We start from the raw sequence: 16140 nt of genomic DNA, 5'->3' as shown, positions 1-16140 counted from the left end.
GCTAAGTGTTCAGGGGGCCCTTTGTTTTATTTGGGGGTCCATTGTCATGTCACCGGTACTTCTATTTCAGGGTACACATTCTTCGAGTTCTGCTGGAACTCAGACTTACGCATGTGTTTCGCCTTCATTTGTTTTGAGTACATATTTTACTAAATCTGTGCCAGCTGCACAACATGTCCTTAAAACTTGCCTATGTGTACCAAAGGATCAGAACAAGTGAGTGTGGATCTTTGGTGTGACAATATCTTCACTGACGTAAAAAACAGATGGGGCCATGTCAGGAGTCATGCTTTGAAATGAAATTGGGAGACATGGTTTATTAATAACTTTTGCTCAGAAGTTTCTAACAGCTCATTCTCTTGTGAACATGGATGTTTACTGCTGTCAGATTATACAGAGTACTCATTATATTATAGGATCTGAATAAAGTTCAGAGATGAGTAGTTTAAAATGCCAGATTTGACCCTAAAACAATTCCCAGAGTATGGCACGTGAACCACCAGTGGTACTCAAGGTAGATGTAGGTAATACTCAAATATTTATTTAAATGGTTGCCTAAAACTGTAACTAGCACATCAAATTATAATTGCTAGTGAAAGTTTTAGAAAGTAAGTGGATTTAAAGAAAAATATTAAGAACCTTGAAAACAGAATTTGGATGCTCAGGCTTGGGAAATACTGTCCTAAAGTGTCAAAGTACTCTTTCTTCATCATCTATGAGAAAATGTAATCAAACCCATTTAAGTACCTGCTGGTCAAACCTGAATCCTGCGTACAGGTTCATCTTTCTCATTCTAAAACAGAAGATAATGATGTGTGTGATATCCCAGTCATGCTAGTGTTTGTAATAGGGCTTTGTTTTCCCAGTTCAGTCACTGATTCCCACTGGATGTTTGCAGAAAGAAATTTAAATATGATTTTATGCTGCTTGGTTTTAGATGGTTGAAACCTTGTATAATAATGGTGCTAATTCTATATGGGAGCATTCTTTGCTGGACCCTGCCTCTCTTATCAGTGGAAGACGCAAGGCTAATCCACAGGATAAAGTACAGTGAGTGAAATGTTTATAAATACTCTTATTTCTTCGTAACCCCTGGGGCCCGCTGAAAGGAGTGCAGCTGTTTTTGACCAGCCCCTACAGGGGCAGTATGTGAGGTGGTCACCCAGTTTTGCATTGACCTCTTTGCTATTAGGAATGCAGAACAAAGCCAGGCATGGGACCATCTCTTTTGCATGGTTACCCAGCACAATTCAGTGGTTTCTCCGGTTTAAGACTAAGGCTTGGTGGCTTTTGATGTAATCACATTTGAGCTTTGGCACTCAAACAGTAGGCCGTCAGACCAGAAATCTTGGTTCTGGGCTCCAGTCTGCCTGATGCCTCACTTATAAGATGGGATGAAGAGCTGCTTCCTCGCAAGGTTGCTAGGTCAATTAAGAAAATTACACAGAGCAGAAAAATGCTATAAAAAGCAGGTATTCTGCAGTCCTGGCCATTATAATGACTAATGTATGTTTTCAGACTTCAGGCCTGACAACACACTGCTGAAACTTACTTCAGTATTGTTCATTCTGTTCTTGAGTGGGGGATGTGGGTCACTTCCTCTTCTTTTTACAGTCTGAAGAATGGGGAATGTCATATCTGAACTGCAAGTGAACTGTTTTCTTTTTTTTTTTTTGAACCAGTCCTAATAAAGCAGAATTCATCAGAGCAAAGTATCAGATGTTAGCATTTGTCCACCGCTTGCCCTGCCGGGATGACGATAGTGTGACTGCCAAAGATCTTAGTAAGGTGGGTCACACCTTTTAAAATCCCTGAAATTGCTGGATGAAGCAGCATATCGGCTGATTTGAAAAAAACTTAGAAAGAAAAGAAAAACAAAAACTCCTTTCTGTACACTAAATAATTAGTAACAGCTTTTTTTGCAGTTGGTTTCTTCTTTCATCTTACTTCAAATGGCAAGCATTCATGTTAGTGGAGGTATAAGGAGCAGAGGAACAAATAAGTATCCAGAAAACTATTTGTGTTTTTCAGATATGGTTCTAAAATTGTATTTCTGTAAGTTTTTGTTTAGCTTTGAAATAAGAGCCATCTCAGAGTTTGTTTCTAGGAGGGACTAGAAGGTTTGTGGGACTTCTGCAGGCTTCTAGGTTGCATGCTGAGTGGAATCTTCAGGAAGCAGGGTGTGACTCGAAGCTGTAGTACACAGGATGGTTTATTAAACTTGCGAAATGAGTAGATGGTTTTCTTTATGTGGGCCTTTACATGTTTTTGAGAGATGCCACGAAAATACATATCCTTATTTTCAAAGCACTGCTTTCGGCAAATGCTCACACAGATCATAGGCACTCGTAATTCAGAATTTTAAACTTTGCATGGAAATGTATATGATTGTTACTTCCATTTATTAATAAGACTTGGTATGTGTTTTTTACCACAATTTTTAAAAATATAATTAAAAAATAAGACTTGGATACAGATGTTAGTGTAGATTTCTCCATTGCTATGATAAGAGTTATTGCATTTTGGACAATTCTAGGTTAGACTTGAAGGAAGGCAGCTCTTCTGAATGTATAAAGGCATTTCTGTAGTGGTACAGAATTTGGTATAGCACAGGCCTATTTCCCACCCTGAAAGACTTCATTAAATCATTGTATACAAGGCCAAGAATAGTGTTGAGGAGAGGGTGTGATATAAGGCAGAATCCTGTGACTTGCACGGTATAGGATATGAAGCTCTAAAGCCCTAGGTTCAATAATAACAACAAATAACAACATCAACAATAATAATAGCAGCTGTATTCTTTGAGCATTTCCTGTGTACCAGGCTCCATGCTTTGTTATATCATTGAGTCCTTATAGTAACCCTGTGAATAGGTGGCATTATTATCACCATTTTAGAGATAAGGAAACTGAGGTTCAGATTGCTAAAGAACTTCCTCAAGTTCACACAGCTTGAGGGGTGTATGGTTTGAAATTCAGACTTCAGAGCCATGCTCAGCCACCTCTTCACACTCCCTCTCACTCAAGGTCTGGTTGTGCCACTTAGATCATGCATTTGGGCAGGTCAGCCTTCCCAGCCCTAGTTTCCTGTCAGGAAAATGGGCCTGACCCTGCCTTAGAGCCCGGGGATGGTGGTGACCAGCAAGGGAGAGACTGCTTCATCCACCTTACTGAGCTAAATAAAGATGATGTAGTACTACTATAATGTGTATTAAAATAGTCTGCCAGCTGCTCTGCTACGTCATTCTTTACATTTTTAACAAATATTCTTTCTTGTGTGTGTATTTTTCAGCAACTCCATTCAAGCGTGAGAACAGGGAATCTTGAAACCTGTTTGAGGCTATTATCATTAGGAGCACAAGCCAACTTTTTTCACCCTGTAAGAAAGCATGAATTGATTCAGATATTAAATTGAAACTAAATGGGTTGCATTCGTGTAGCCTTTCGTTTATTTAATTTTGCTTCTTTTTGTATGCTTTTTATTAATGATTCTTAGGAGAAAGGAAACACCCCACTCCATGTTGCCTCTAAAGCAGGGCAGATTTTACAGGCGGAATTACTGGCAGTATATGGAGCAGACCCGGGCACACAAGATGCGAGTGGGAAAACTCCTGTTGATTATGCAAGGTAAGAGACTAGATTCTTGTCACCTCTCTCTGTTTGGGATTATTTCTGTTGTGTATGATTCATTGTTAAGTGGCTAAATTGTGTATGATTAACATTTAACCCCTTCAGAGGTTTGCATGCTATTATTTTGCAGATGATCTTAGAGCCAGCTAAAGTCAGGGAGGGTAGAACCATTAACCATTGTGCTTAGCTTCCAGTCTTTCATTTCTTTTTATCCTTTAAACGCAGTGGTATTTGAGCCATAGTTGGAGTACAGATCAAGTATGAAGAATTGCAGAACCCACTTCTCAGTTTTTTAATAGTTTTATTCATTGCTTGAACTTAGAAACAAATCTATATAGATAGATATGTGGTTAAACAAGTATAGTAAAATGTTAATTGCAGGATTTAGGTAGTGGACATCTGGGTGCTTGCTATAAAATTCTTTAACTTTTTGTTTCAAAATTTTGGCTGTGAAGTGCTGGAAAATAAATAAATACATCCATAGATTAGGCTTGAATATCATTTAAATGACAGAAGATGGATCATCTTTCCTTCTTTTTCCAAATTAACTTTTTCCAAATTAACTGCAAAGAATTATAGTCTGCAGAGGATAAAATGACAAGTGACAACTTGAAAATGGCAAGTGAAATGAACTCTGCCCTCCTAGAATTCACTCTCTCAGGGAGGAGGAGGTTCATGAATGCATGTAAGAGTTAAATGAGGCAAGATAATGTAGAACTCATTACCAAAATTGATACATATATAGGATTTCTTCACTGTGGCCCAGATCATTAAGAAATGTCTTTAGTTGGTCTTTGAAGAGTAGATTGGATTTGGGTGTGTGAAGATGCGCTAAGGTGTTCCAGGTGAGAAGAAGGGTGTGGGTCAAGTTCAGGAAGGAGGGATGGACAGGGATGTTCGGCACAGCAGGAGACATAATTGGATAGAGCAGAGTGTGTCTGGGAATAAGAGCTAAGGTATTGAGGAATACAGTATTTCATCAGGTCTAACACTCTACTGTTTATATGGGTCATCATTATTTCATATACCATTAAAAAGGAAAAGACTCAACCAATTAAATGATGATGTACTATCAACTGTACTATCAACTTCCTGATTTCACAGATGTTAAAAAATGAGAAAAAAAGATGTGCATCACAGAAATCAAAGATGTGTGGGTAGGTTGGAGAATATTTTTGTAGTACGTTGTATGTGGGAAGAGAAACTGGCAGAAACTAGACTTCATCTTTTAAGGGGAACAGAGCCCTCAGTAAATGATACTTATCACTTATCTTGGAATTTCCTCTTGTACCTTGCACATAATAGTCTCTCAGGGTAATGATTTATTTATATGCCTTGTTACTTAAAGGATTTCAAGCAGCTTAAATATTTGTTTCAAAGGCAAAATTAATATTTTCTGTGATGGAAATTAAAGACAAGGAGGTGTGAGCTGTGCATTAGGTTGGTCTGTCTCTCCCTGAATCAAAGACCTTGAAGTGATTACTGAACTCTAATCCAGAAGTCAGGCTGGCTGCATGAGAAGCATCTAGGGGAAGGACCTTTTTCAAAATATTAATGTCCACACTACTCCTGTTTTTATTGATTCAGAATTTCCAAGGGTGGGTCCTGGACATCTGTATATTTTTTTAAGCATGCTAGTTAATTTTTGAGAACCTCTACCCTTGACCATTTATTAATTTTATTTTCTACCTCATTAGATGAAGTTATTCTTTGTCCCTCTCATAAGTCCTTGAATTCCTTATTAAGTACTCTGTCTTATAAATTAATAAAGGAAAGGCGATAGTTGAGATTGTGAAAACAGTTTTTATAAAGGTGGGAATCGAAGTAGACCTTGACAGTTTACCTCACACAAAAAGGTTGATTATTCTAAAAAGTCACGTTTGATAAATGACTCAGGTATCTCAGGGGACGTCTCTGTACCTTTCTATTCTAGCTCCAGTGGCCAGCGAGCAATATAAATGGTACTTTGTTTTCTCTTGGTAGGCAAGGAGGGCACCATGAGCTGGCAGAACGCCTCGTAGAAATACAGTATGAGCTGACTGACAGACTAGCCTTCTATCTGTGTGGCAGGAAACCAGGTGAGTTGAAAGGACAGCAGCCTCTCCACACCTCCAGCCAGTCAGTCTCTGGAAAAACAAATTGGGACACTATCATGTATGATCTCTGCTTTAACGTATCCTTGAGAAAATTGCAAATAAGGATTTCTATTTGCAATGATAGCTACAGCATTTTTTGTTATATGTGAAATATGTAACATCGGTCAAATCTTGAATTTTAGTTTTTAAAATTTTAGCTCTACAGTAGTGACTGTTTCAGGAATCAAAGAGCATAATTGAACTCAAACTGAACGTGCGCAACGGTTCTTGTGATTAATGGGAGTAGGAATGGAAGAGCAAAGGATTAACTTTTGTAGTTATTTGCAGAATTCTGCTATCTAAGGAATGGGAAAAAGTAAAAAAGTGAACTTTACCATTAACCAGCTTTGCTCATGAGGTAGAACTGGGGTCAGCAAACTGTGGTCCATGGGCCAGATAAGCCTATCACCTGTTTTTTTTCAAATAAAGTTTTATTGCAAGATACCCATGCCCATTCATTTACATATTATCTACGGCTGCTTTCACACTACAGCAGCAGAGTTAAGTAGGTTGAGTAGTTGCAACAGAGACCATACGGCCACAAAGCCCAGAATATTTACAATCAGGCCCTTTGCAGAAAAAGTTTGCCAACCCTTGATATAGAATATCCACATACATGTATACAGTGGTTCTCCACCCTGGTTGTACAACAGAGTTAAGAGCCCTTGGTATGGTTCCAGTTCCCAGTGAGATGGAATAAGCACACCCCCACCCTGTCTCTTCTGCTGAACACAATTATAAACTATGGACCAAATACGTGGAGTAGCTATCTGAGGACTGTAGCAGGTAGATTAGGGAACTCAAAGTACCATCAAGCTGGTGGTGAGTGTCCCCTTTATTTTGCTTCTGATATGGCATCCAGGACAGCCTAAAACCTGGAACTGCATAGCAGGTGCAAAGAAGCCTTCTCTGTGTGGTCTGAGGAGCAGGAAATGGGATTCCTACAGGACAAAGAATAGGGGAATTCCCCTGGGTTTTTTTTCTCTTCCTTTTTTCCCCACCCTAGTCCCTAGGCAATCCTATGGCTTCAGTAGTGGCAACAGCAGTGGCAGCACAGGTGCCTAAATCTCTGACCAAGAGCCTGAAGGGAATCCTGATTGCTTTTGTTTTTCTCTTTATTCTCTCACCACTTGGCCCTGGAGACAGAACCTCACCTGGTCAGGTACCTGCTAGAACAAAATATTAACATTCTCCATAGAGTTTAAGGAATATTCAGAGTCTCCACAACATAATATGCAAAATGTCAGGGATACCACCCTAATTACTCCACATGTGAAGAACCAGGAAAATCCCAAAGACTTGCATGGAAAAGGGTAGTTAACAGATGCCAACCCTAGATGACTCAGATGTTGGAATTATCAGATAAAGATTTTAAAACAGATAGTAACATCATGCTCTAAGAAGTAAGTGTGAACGTTCTTGAAACAAATCTAATATAGACAGTCTCCGCAGAGAAATAGAAGATATAGAAAAGAACAGAACAGAAATGTTAGAATTAAAAAATCCAATAACTAAAATTTTAAAACTCACTGGTTGGGCTTAATAGCAGATGGAGATGGCAAAGAAAAGAGTGCATTGAAAATAGATCACTAAAAATAATCCAGTTTGAGCAACAGAGAGAAAAAAGAGTAGGAGGAAAAGAAACCGAGCAGAGCCTTAGGGACCTATGGGACAAAATCAAAACATTTGTATCATCGCACTCCCAGAAAGAGATCATAAAGAATGTGATGCAGGGGCTTCCCTGGTGGCACAGTGGTTGAGAGTCCGCCTGCCGATGCAGGGGACACGGGTTCGTGCCCCGGTCCGGGAAGATCCCACATGCCGTGGAGCGGCTGCACCCGTGAGCCATGGCCGCTGAGCCTGCGCGTCCGGAGCCTGTGCTCCGCAACGGGAGAGGCCACGACAGTGAGAAGCCCGCGTAACACACACACACACACAAAAAGCAAGCTAGAGTGGCTATATTAATATCAAGCAAAGTAGACTTCAGAGCAGAGGAAATTAGCAGGGATAGAGAGGGACACAACACGATAAAAGGGTCAACTCACTAAAAAAACATAACAATTCTAAATGGGTACACACCCAGCAATAGAGCTGCAAAATATAGGATGCAAACTTTGATAGAACTGAAAGGAGAAAAGGTCAAATCCACAATTATTGTTGGAGACTCAACAGTCTTCATTTAGTTAATAGATAGAACTAGAGGTAGAAAATCAGCAAGGATATTGAACTGAAACCATCAACCAACTGCATCCGGTTGACATTTATAGCATCCTCTCCCTAACAACATCAGAACATATGTTCCTTTCGAGTACACAGTCAAACATTCCAAGATAGACCATATTCTGGGTCATAAAACAAACCTTAGCAACTCTAAAATAATTAAAATCCTAGAAAGTATATTCTCTGACCATAATGGAATTAAGCTAGAAATAAATAATCAAAATGTAAGTGGAAAATACCCAAATGCTTGGAAATTAAACAGCATACTTCTAAATAATCCATGGGTCTAAGAGGAAGTCTTAAGGGAAATTAGAAAATATTTTCAGATGAACAAAAATGAAAAGACAGCAAATCAAAATTTGTGGGATGGAGCTAAAGCAAGGCTTACAGGAAATTTTATAGCATTAAATTATTATGTTAGAAAAGAAGAAAGGTCTCAAATCCTAATTTAAGCTTCCCAACCCTCAAGAAACTAGAAAAAGATGAGCAAAATAAACCCAAAGCAAGCAGAAATTAAGAAATAATAAAGAGTAGAAATCAATGAAATTGAGAAAGGAGAACAGTAGAGAGAAATCAATGAAACCAAAAGCTGATTCTTTGTAGAGATTAATGAAATTGGTAAATGTCTAGACATACTGACAAAGAAAAAAGGAAAGAATACACATAGGAAGATGTCACTAAAAAACCCACAGACATTAAAGGGTAATGCAAAATATAAATAACTGTACATATAAATTGGACAACTTAGATAAAATGAACCAATTCTTTGAAAGCCACAAACTACCAACACCTATCCAAGAAGAAAGAGATAATGTAAATATATAATCCTACATTTTAAAGAACTTGAATTTGTACTGAAAAACATTCCATTAAAGAAAACCCTAGCCCAGATGATGGCACTAGTAAATACTGTGAACCAGCTGAAGTGGTATTGCCATACAGCAATACAATCAGTGTGGCTTATGACTCACATGGCTTGCTAGCTTTGCAGTTATAATTCTTTACAGATATTTTTAAGTATTCGGAATTCACATTTCAATTTTTGCACATAAAATGAGACTATCCTACCAAACATTCGAAGAAGAAATAACATCCGTTTTATGTGATATTTTTTAGAAAATAGAAAGGTAGGGGGGACTTGAGCACATGGGGAGGGGGAAGGGTAAGCTGGGACGAAGTGAGAGAGAGGCAAATGTAAAATAGATAGCTAGTGGGAAGCAGCCATATAGCACAGGGAGATCAGCTCGGTGCTTTGTGACCACCTAGAGGGGTGAGATAGGGAGGGTGGGAGGAAACGCAAGAGGGAGGAGATACGGGGATATATGTATATGTATAACTGATTCACTTTGTTATAAAGCAGAAACTAGCGCACCATGTAAAGCAATTATACTCCAGTAAAGATGTTTAAAAAAAAAACAGTAAAAAAAAAAAAAAGGTGGGGGGAAATGCTTCTCAAGTAATTTTATGAGGCCAGCATTACCCCAATACCAAACCCAGCAAAGATGGCACCAAAAAATATCCCTCACTAACAGGGACACCAAAATTCTCAACAAATTATAAGCAGATTGAATCCAACAATATGTAAAAAGGAAAATGTAATATACCAAGTGGGGTTTCCAGATATATGACTGATATTTGAAAATCAGTTAATGTGATTCATCACATTAACAGACTAAAAAAGAAAGCTGTACAATCTTACCTGTTGATGCAGAAAAAGCATTTATAAAATTCAGCATCCCTTTGTGATTAAAGAAAAAAGAAAAACCTTAGCAAACTAGGAATAGAAGGGACTTCCTTAATCCGATAAAGAGTATCTATTGAAAAGCCACAGTTAACATCATCCTTAATGATGAGAGATTGAATGCTTTTGCCTGAAAGTCAGAAACAAGGCTAGAATGTCCACTGTCACCACTTCTATTCAACATTGCACTGGAAATCCTAATCAGTGCCATAAGGCAAGAAAACCAAATAAAAGGCACACTGATTAAAAAGGAAGAAATACAACTGCCTGTATTCATAATGAAATGATTTCCATGTAGAAAATCCCAAGGAATCTATAATAAAGTTTCTAGAACTAATGAATGAGTTTAGCAAGGTTGCAGAATGCAAGATGAACAACCCCAAATCAATCATATTTCTGTAGACTAACAGTGGACAATTAGAACCTGAAACTAGAAAAATAATAGCATTTATAATAGCTCCAAAGTAAATACTTAGGTATAAATCTAACAAAATATATGTGGAATCTATATGCCAAAAATTACAAAATGCTGATGAACGAAATCAAGGAAAGCCTGAAAAAGGGTTTCTACTATGTTTATGGATTGAAATACTCAATATAGTTAACATGACAATTCTCCACAAATTAATTTGTAAATTTAATGCAATTAAAGGATTTGCTTATTGACATGGACATCCTGGTTCTAAATTTTGCATGGAAAAACAAAGGAACTAGAATAGCCAAGACAGTTTTGCAAAAGAACAGTAGTAACATAGGAGGAATCACACCACCCAATTTTAAGACTTGCTGTAAAGCTCTGCTGTACTCAAGACAGTGGTTATGGTGAAGAGGTGGACATACAGATCAATGAAACTGTATAGAGAATCCAGAAATAGACGCACACAAATACATTCAATTGACTTTTTTTTTTTTTTTTTTGCGGTACACGGGCCTCTCACTGCTGTGGCCTCTCCCGTTGCAGAGCACAGGCTCTGGATGCACAGCCTTAGTGGCCATGGCTTATGGGCCCAGCCACTCCGCGGCATGTGAGATCTTCCCGAACCGGGGCACGAACCCGTGTTCCCTACATCAGCAGGCGGACTCTCAACCGCTGCGCCACCAGGGAAGCCCCATTCAATTGACTTTTGACAAAAGTCGCAAAGGCAGTTCAATGAAGAAAGGACAGTACAATATATGGTGTTGGAACAACTGAATATCCATGTGCAGAAAAATGAGCTTCAACCTAAACTTCACACCTTGTATAAAAACTGAGGGGACTTTCCTGATAGTCCAGTGGTAAAGAATCCGCCTTCCAGTGCAGGGGACATGGGTTCGATCCCTGGTCAGGGAACTAGGTTCCTACATGCCAGGGCAGCTAAGCCCGCATGGCACAACTACTGAGCTCGCACGCCTCAACTAGAGAGCTCGTGTGCCACAAACTACAGAGCCCACACGCTCTGGAACCCCCCGCCACAACTACAGAGCCCATGTGCCCTGGAGCCTGTGCGCCACAACTAGAGAAGAGAAAACCCGCATGCCACAACTAGAGAGAAGCCCACGTGCTGCAACAAAAGATCCCGCATGCCTGAACAAAGATCCTGCGTGCCGCAACTAAGACTCGATGCAGCCAATAAATAAATAAACAAATAAATAAGTAAAATATTTTTTAAAAAACTAACTGAAAATGGATCATAGATGTAAATGTAAAACCTAAAACTTTAAAACTTCTAGAAGAAAACATAGGAGAAAATCTTAGTGGTCTTGGATTATATAAAATACTTAAATGTAACACAAAAAGCACAATCCTTAGAAGAAAATATTGATAAGCTGGCCTTCGTCAAAATTTTTAGCTTTTGCTCTGCAAAAACTATAGTTAAGGGCTTTCCTGGTGGCGCAGTGGTTGAGAGTCCGCCTGCCGATGCAGGGGACACGGGTTCGTGCCCCGGTCCGGGGAGATCCCACATGCTGCGGAGCGGCTGGGCCCGTGAGCCATGGCCGCTGAGCCTGCGCATCCGGAACCTGTGTTCCGCAATGGGAGAGGCCACAACAGTGAGAGGCCCACATACCGCAAAAAAAAAAAAAAAAAAAAAAAAAGCCCAGTGTGATACCACTAAGTACCTATTAGAATGACCAAAATAAAACTCAAAAAACCAACACAAGTGCTGGGGAAGGTGTGGAACAATGGTAACTCTCATACGTTGCAGTTAGAAAAGTGATAGAGCTACCCTGGAAAAAAGTCTAGCAGTTTCTTACCAAGTTAAACATGCATTTACCTATAACCCAGAAGTCCTAGGTATTTACGCAAGAGAAGCAAAGACTTACACTTACACAAAAACCTGTATGTGAATGCTCATAGCGGCTTTACTCATTGACACATGATCAGTGTCCTCCACAAGCTTGATTAGGACTCAGTCAGCATTATAGGAGACAGAGCCCGTGCCTGGACCTGCCCAGACCACCTGGGCCAGCCCTGACTGTTTTATGCTCATTGATTAATTTGAAGGTAAGCCACTAAAGCTCAAGGAAGCCCCACCATCCCACATGGGAGAGCAGATGGAAGCCTGCTCCAAGCTACTTCAGCTCCCTAAATGTCCTTTCCATGGCTGAAGATCATTAGTTATACTGGGGACAAACAGCGTAAGGATTAGGGTGAGCATAGGCTTTCCACTTAATGACGTTGGGACCTTTGTACCAGAAGAAAATAAGGAAATGATCCTTGCTACTGGCCAGATTTTGAGAAGTTGTAGTCAATCTGGCAACTTCTGTTTCTCCCATTATAGATCATAATTATGGGACGATACTAATTGCAAAACATAAATTGAGAAAATAATGATGGTATTCCTTTACAGATCTTATCAATATTTATGTGAACAAAACTTTGACTTGGTTTCTGTTTCAGATCACAAAAATGGACAGCACTTTATAATACCTCAAATGGCAGACAGGTAAGGTCATTGAAATACCAATCAATATTATCTGTCACTAGTATTTCCTTGGTTGTATAGTGTTTAAGTGTATTATATTTTGTGTTTAACAAAGCCCATACATTTTTCTCTTTTATGGCTATGCAATTTGGAAATAAGATGGCTGTAAGTAAACCACCATATAAAACTTAAGTTTGAAAAAGCACAAGTAAGAAATTTGCTAATCCAATTGGAGTTAGAGATACTGTCACAGTTTTAGCTAGTTGTGACAGTATATTGTGTCTCTGGATATATCACAGAATATTTCTGTGTTATAAGAGTGTAGCCTTTGTCTATGACAGGGATCAGCAAATTTTGTTGTTGTTAAGGGCTAGATAGTAAATATTTTAGGCTTTTTGGGCCATACAGCCTCTGCCACAACTACTCAAGTCTACCAGTTGTAAATGAAAGCATCCATGGACACTATGTAAATGAAGGGCATGTCTGTTCCAATAAAATTTTATTTCTGGATACTAAAATTTGAATTTCATATAATTTTCACATATTATGAAGTATCATTTGTTGGGGTTTTTTTTCCAACCACTTAAAAATGTAAAAACTATGCTTAGCTCATAGGCCGAACAAAAAGTGGGTAATAATCTGTTGCCCCTGGTCTATAAGGTCAGATGAGTTCACGGCTGCAGAAATGAACTTTAAACCCTGATTTAGCCAATAAACTTTGCATAAGTACTGTCAAGAGTTTATGAAATGGTTAATTGCTATTCCATATGTAATCTTGCCATTCTGTTTTTTAACATTCTGCCCTTTTTGTATTTTCCTCTGCATGCTTTTTTTAATACTTTAAAAATTACAACTTCTCACATAAAGGGCCTGGGGACTAACCTGGCAATAATTTTGCCTTTTGGTTAGTAGGTGATTATTTTTCAGTTTACCACTTTGCATGATTATGGTATTTCTGGGAGATACTTTCACTAAGTTCTGTTCAGTTTCCTCACTGACGATTGGGCTGTAGAATTTTGGCCTCTGACCTTGTCCATGAACTGTAATTAATATCTTAATCCCTTGGCTATCTTAATCTTCTACAGAGCTCATGAAAATGGTTTTATTTATTTGCTTATTAGTTTTGTACACTTTCTTAGCAGCCTGGATTTGTCTGAATTGGCAAAAGCTGCTAAGAAGAAACTTCAGTCTGTGAGTATCTCTCTTTCCTAGTGAACTCCAGTATGGAAAACCATGTGTCCTGCTAATACCTGTTCTTAGCCCATTACCTAGTACATCAAATGACTTTGTTTCATGCTCTCAGATGTTAAATCAGAAGCAGACCATCGAGTATGTAGCAAAGAAGAATGAAAGTACTAGTAAGTTTAGTATATCCAGTTTATTGGCTTGGCTTCAAATAATGGCATTTTTCTCTGTCATTTTAAAAGCGAAGACTGTGCCTTTGACATTAGGAAGTTGTTTCTCCCCGTAAGAGTTCCCTAGTTTCTCTCAATGTACATGAATAAGTGGGACACACTTCTTGGGATTACTTCCTGTAGGCTCATAGGATGCTAGAGAATGATAAGAGCTGAAGCTGGAATGGTGAGTACTGCAGATTGACTAGCTGCTATTTGGGATCCAGCCACCGCTAACTGTCGTGCGTGTCCCACGCCATTCATCAGAGTTTTGTAAATGTAGGCTTTTAACTGCTGGTTCTGCCTCAGCTATGTGCTCAGAGTTTGCCCAGTTCTGCAGGTCACAAGCTCACTTTAGTCTCTGTGTTTCTCTTCAGCCTGCCCATTTCAGCCTTAGTCAGGACCCCGAGAAATCTACTCCTCTGGGAACAGTTTCTCTGTTTAGTCCCCACAAATGAAGTCTCGCCCGGTGCTTCCCCAGCCGTTCTAACCACCCGATTATCCGCCTCAGCTGTTCTCATTGCTCTCAAGATCAGAACCAAGATTCTTAACTTCTTTTCGTAGCCTTTATGGGCGTCATCCCACTCTCACCCTTCAGTTCTTGCCCTGCTTCCCATCTGGTTCCCACGGTGTGGGTGTGGGTGTGGGTGTGGGTGGGTGCGCGCGTTTAAATATTTCTTTAAGGGTTAGCACCCTCGGAGGCCACCTTCAAGTCCTCTTTCAGGAATCCTCTTTTGCCTGCTGTGCTTTCCCAGCTACCCTCCCTTTCATCATTCAAGTAGCTGAAATCTGACCCCCTTCACAGTGTAGGTAGGAGTTTTCCCAAAGCCTAACTCTGAACTTGCAACTCCCCTAATTTATGTCTTACTCTTCATTCCCCTTTTCATAGAAGACTCTTTACTAGAATTTCATATAATATTAAGTACTAAATATTATATTAAATGAATTTCTCATTACTAGCATTTAACTGTAATATGAAATAAATGTATTTTATGCAATTTGGTGTCTCTGTGTTCTCTATCTGCAGTTTTGTGTGTATGTGTTTTTATTGCCTTTCTTAAATTAAGGAGGTCATATAGTAAGATGATTAGGATGATAAGCTTTGGAGTCAGCAGTGAATATTCTGTGATTTCCTTTTAATTACTTAACAGTATGTAAGCCAATTTTTATTTTAAATAATTCAAACATGGATAAAATCCAAGCTCCCCTTGACTATCCTAGTCTACATTTGCTAGACTGAAAGCTGGGATTATGTCTGTAATATCTCTAGCGTGTGGCAGGCACTAGATAAACATCTGGGACAAAGTTGAGCATAGTTCTCAAGAACTTGGGCTCTGGGTCAGACTGGTCAGGTGTGGATCTCGGCTCTGACGAGCTCCTTCACCTCTCTGTACCTCGGTGTCCTCTCCTAGAAAGGGAGATGGTGATCCAGCAGAGGCAGCAAGTCAGAGCTGCCCAGTGAGTGTGAGCTGCCCCCACGCTGTGGTCTCCGCCTCCTATCAGTGCTAATTCAGTGTTTATCCCACAATATCTCCCTCTCTCCCTCCCTCCCTCCCTCTCTCCCTCTTTCCTTCCTCCCTCCCTAGTGAAAAGCTGGGAGAAATATAAGACCACTAATGTATTCCTTGAATTAGTAAATATTAACATTTTAAGAGAAACTTGCATCCCAGGTCCATCACTTCTTGGCTTTGTGACTTTAGGTAAGCTAACTTCTGTGCCTTGGTATCCTTCTCTGTAAAGTGGTATAATAGTAGTTCCTGTCTTCAGAGAGGTGTTGTATTTACAATGATGATGGTATTAGCAAGGCTCCTGGGATGTAAGCCCGCAACAGTGTTGCTGCTGTAGTTATTGTTAGTAATAATAACATTAGCTTGTAGCCCCTTAGAGGAAACAGATTGGGTGTTTATGGTACAAGTTCAGTTTCCCAATCCTTCATCACCTTATCCAGCAAAAGGCTCTCAGAGTTTATTTTTAAATATAAATGTAATGTAACCACACTAGATAAAATTTGGAAAATAGAGAAGGGGAATCATCCTCATTTACTATATTCTTAATGGGTTCACGCTCAATATTTTGGTATATTTTTTCTAATTCTTGTTTCCGATGCCTACCTTTTTT

At 39.3% G+C, this 16140-nt stretch overlaps 1 protein-coding gene across 15 annotated transcripts in view; it reads left to right on the top strand.

Moving 5' to 3' along the window:
- Positions 1–16140, top strand: part of GIT2 (GIT ArfGAP 2) — a 46922-nt gene that overhangs the window by 4964 nt on the left and 25818 nt on the right. For 13 of the 15 annotated variants that reach the window (XM_067700535.1, XM_067700534.1, XM_067700530.1 and 10 more), the window contains exons 3-9: positions 938–1050; positions 1683–1788; positions 3292–3378; positions 3496–3626; positions 5613–5707; positions 12604–12649; positions 13768–13819. In XM_067700535.1, the coding sequence (XP_067556636.1) occupies positions 938–1050; positions 1683–1788; positions 3292–3378; positions 3496–3626; positions 5613–5707; positions 12604–12649; positions 13768–13819 (630 nt within the window). The remainder of the gene's footprint in view (positions 1–937; positions 1051–1682; positions 1789–3291; positions 3379–3495; positions 3627–5612; positions 5708–12603; positions 12650–13767; positions 13820–16140) is intronic. The other 2 variants (XM_067700529.1, XM_067700525.1) reach the window with 1 other exon arrangement.

The sequence above is a fragment of the Pseudorca crassidens genome, chromosome 12 (genome assembly GCF_039906515.1).
Source record: "Pseudorca crassidens isolate mPseCra1 chromosome 12, mPseCra1.hap1, whole genome shotgun sequence".
Lineage (NCBI taxonomy): Eukaryota > Metazoa > Chordata > Mammalia > Artiodactyla > Delphinidae > Pseudorca > Pseudorca crassidens.
The sequence above is the reverse complement of the archived record's forward strand: the minus strand, read 5'-3'. Positions and strand labels throughout refer to the sequence as shown.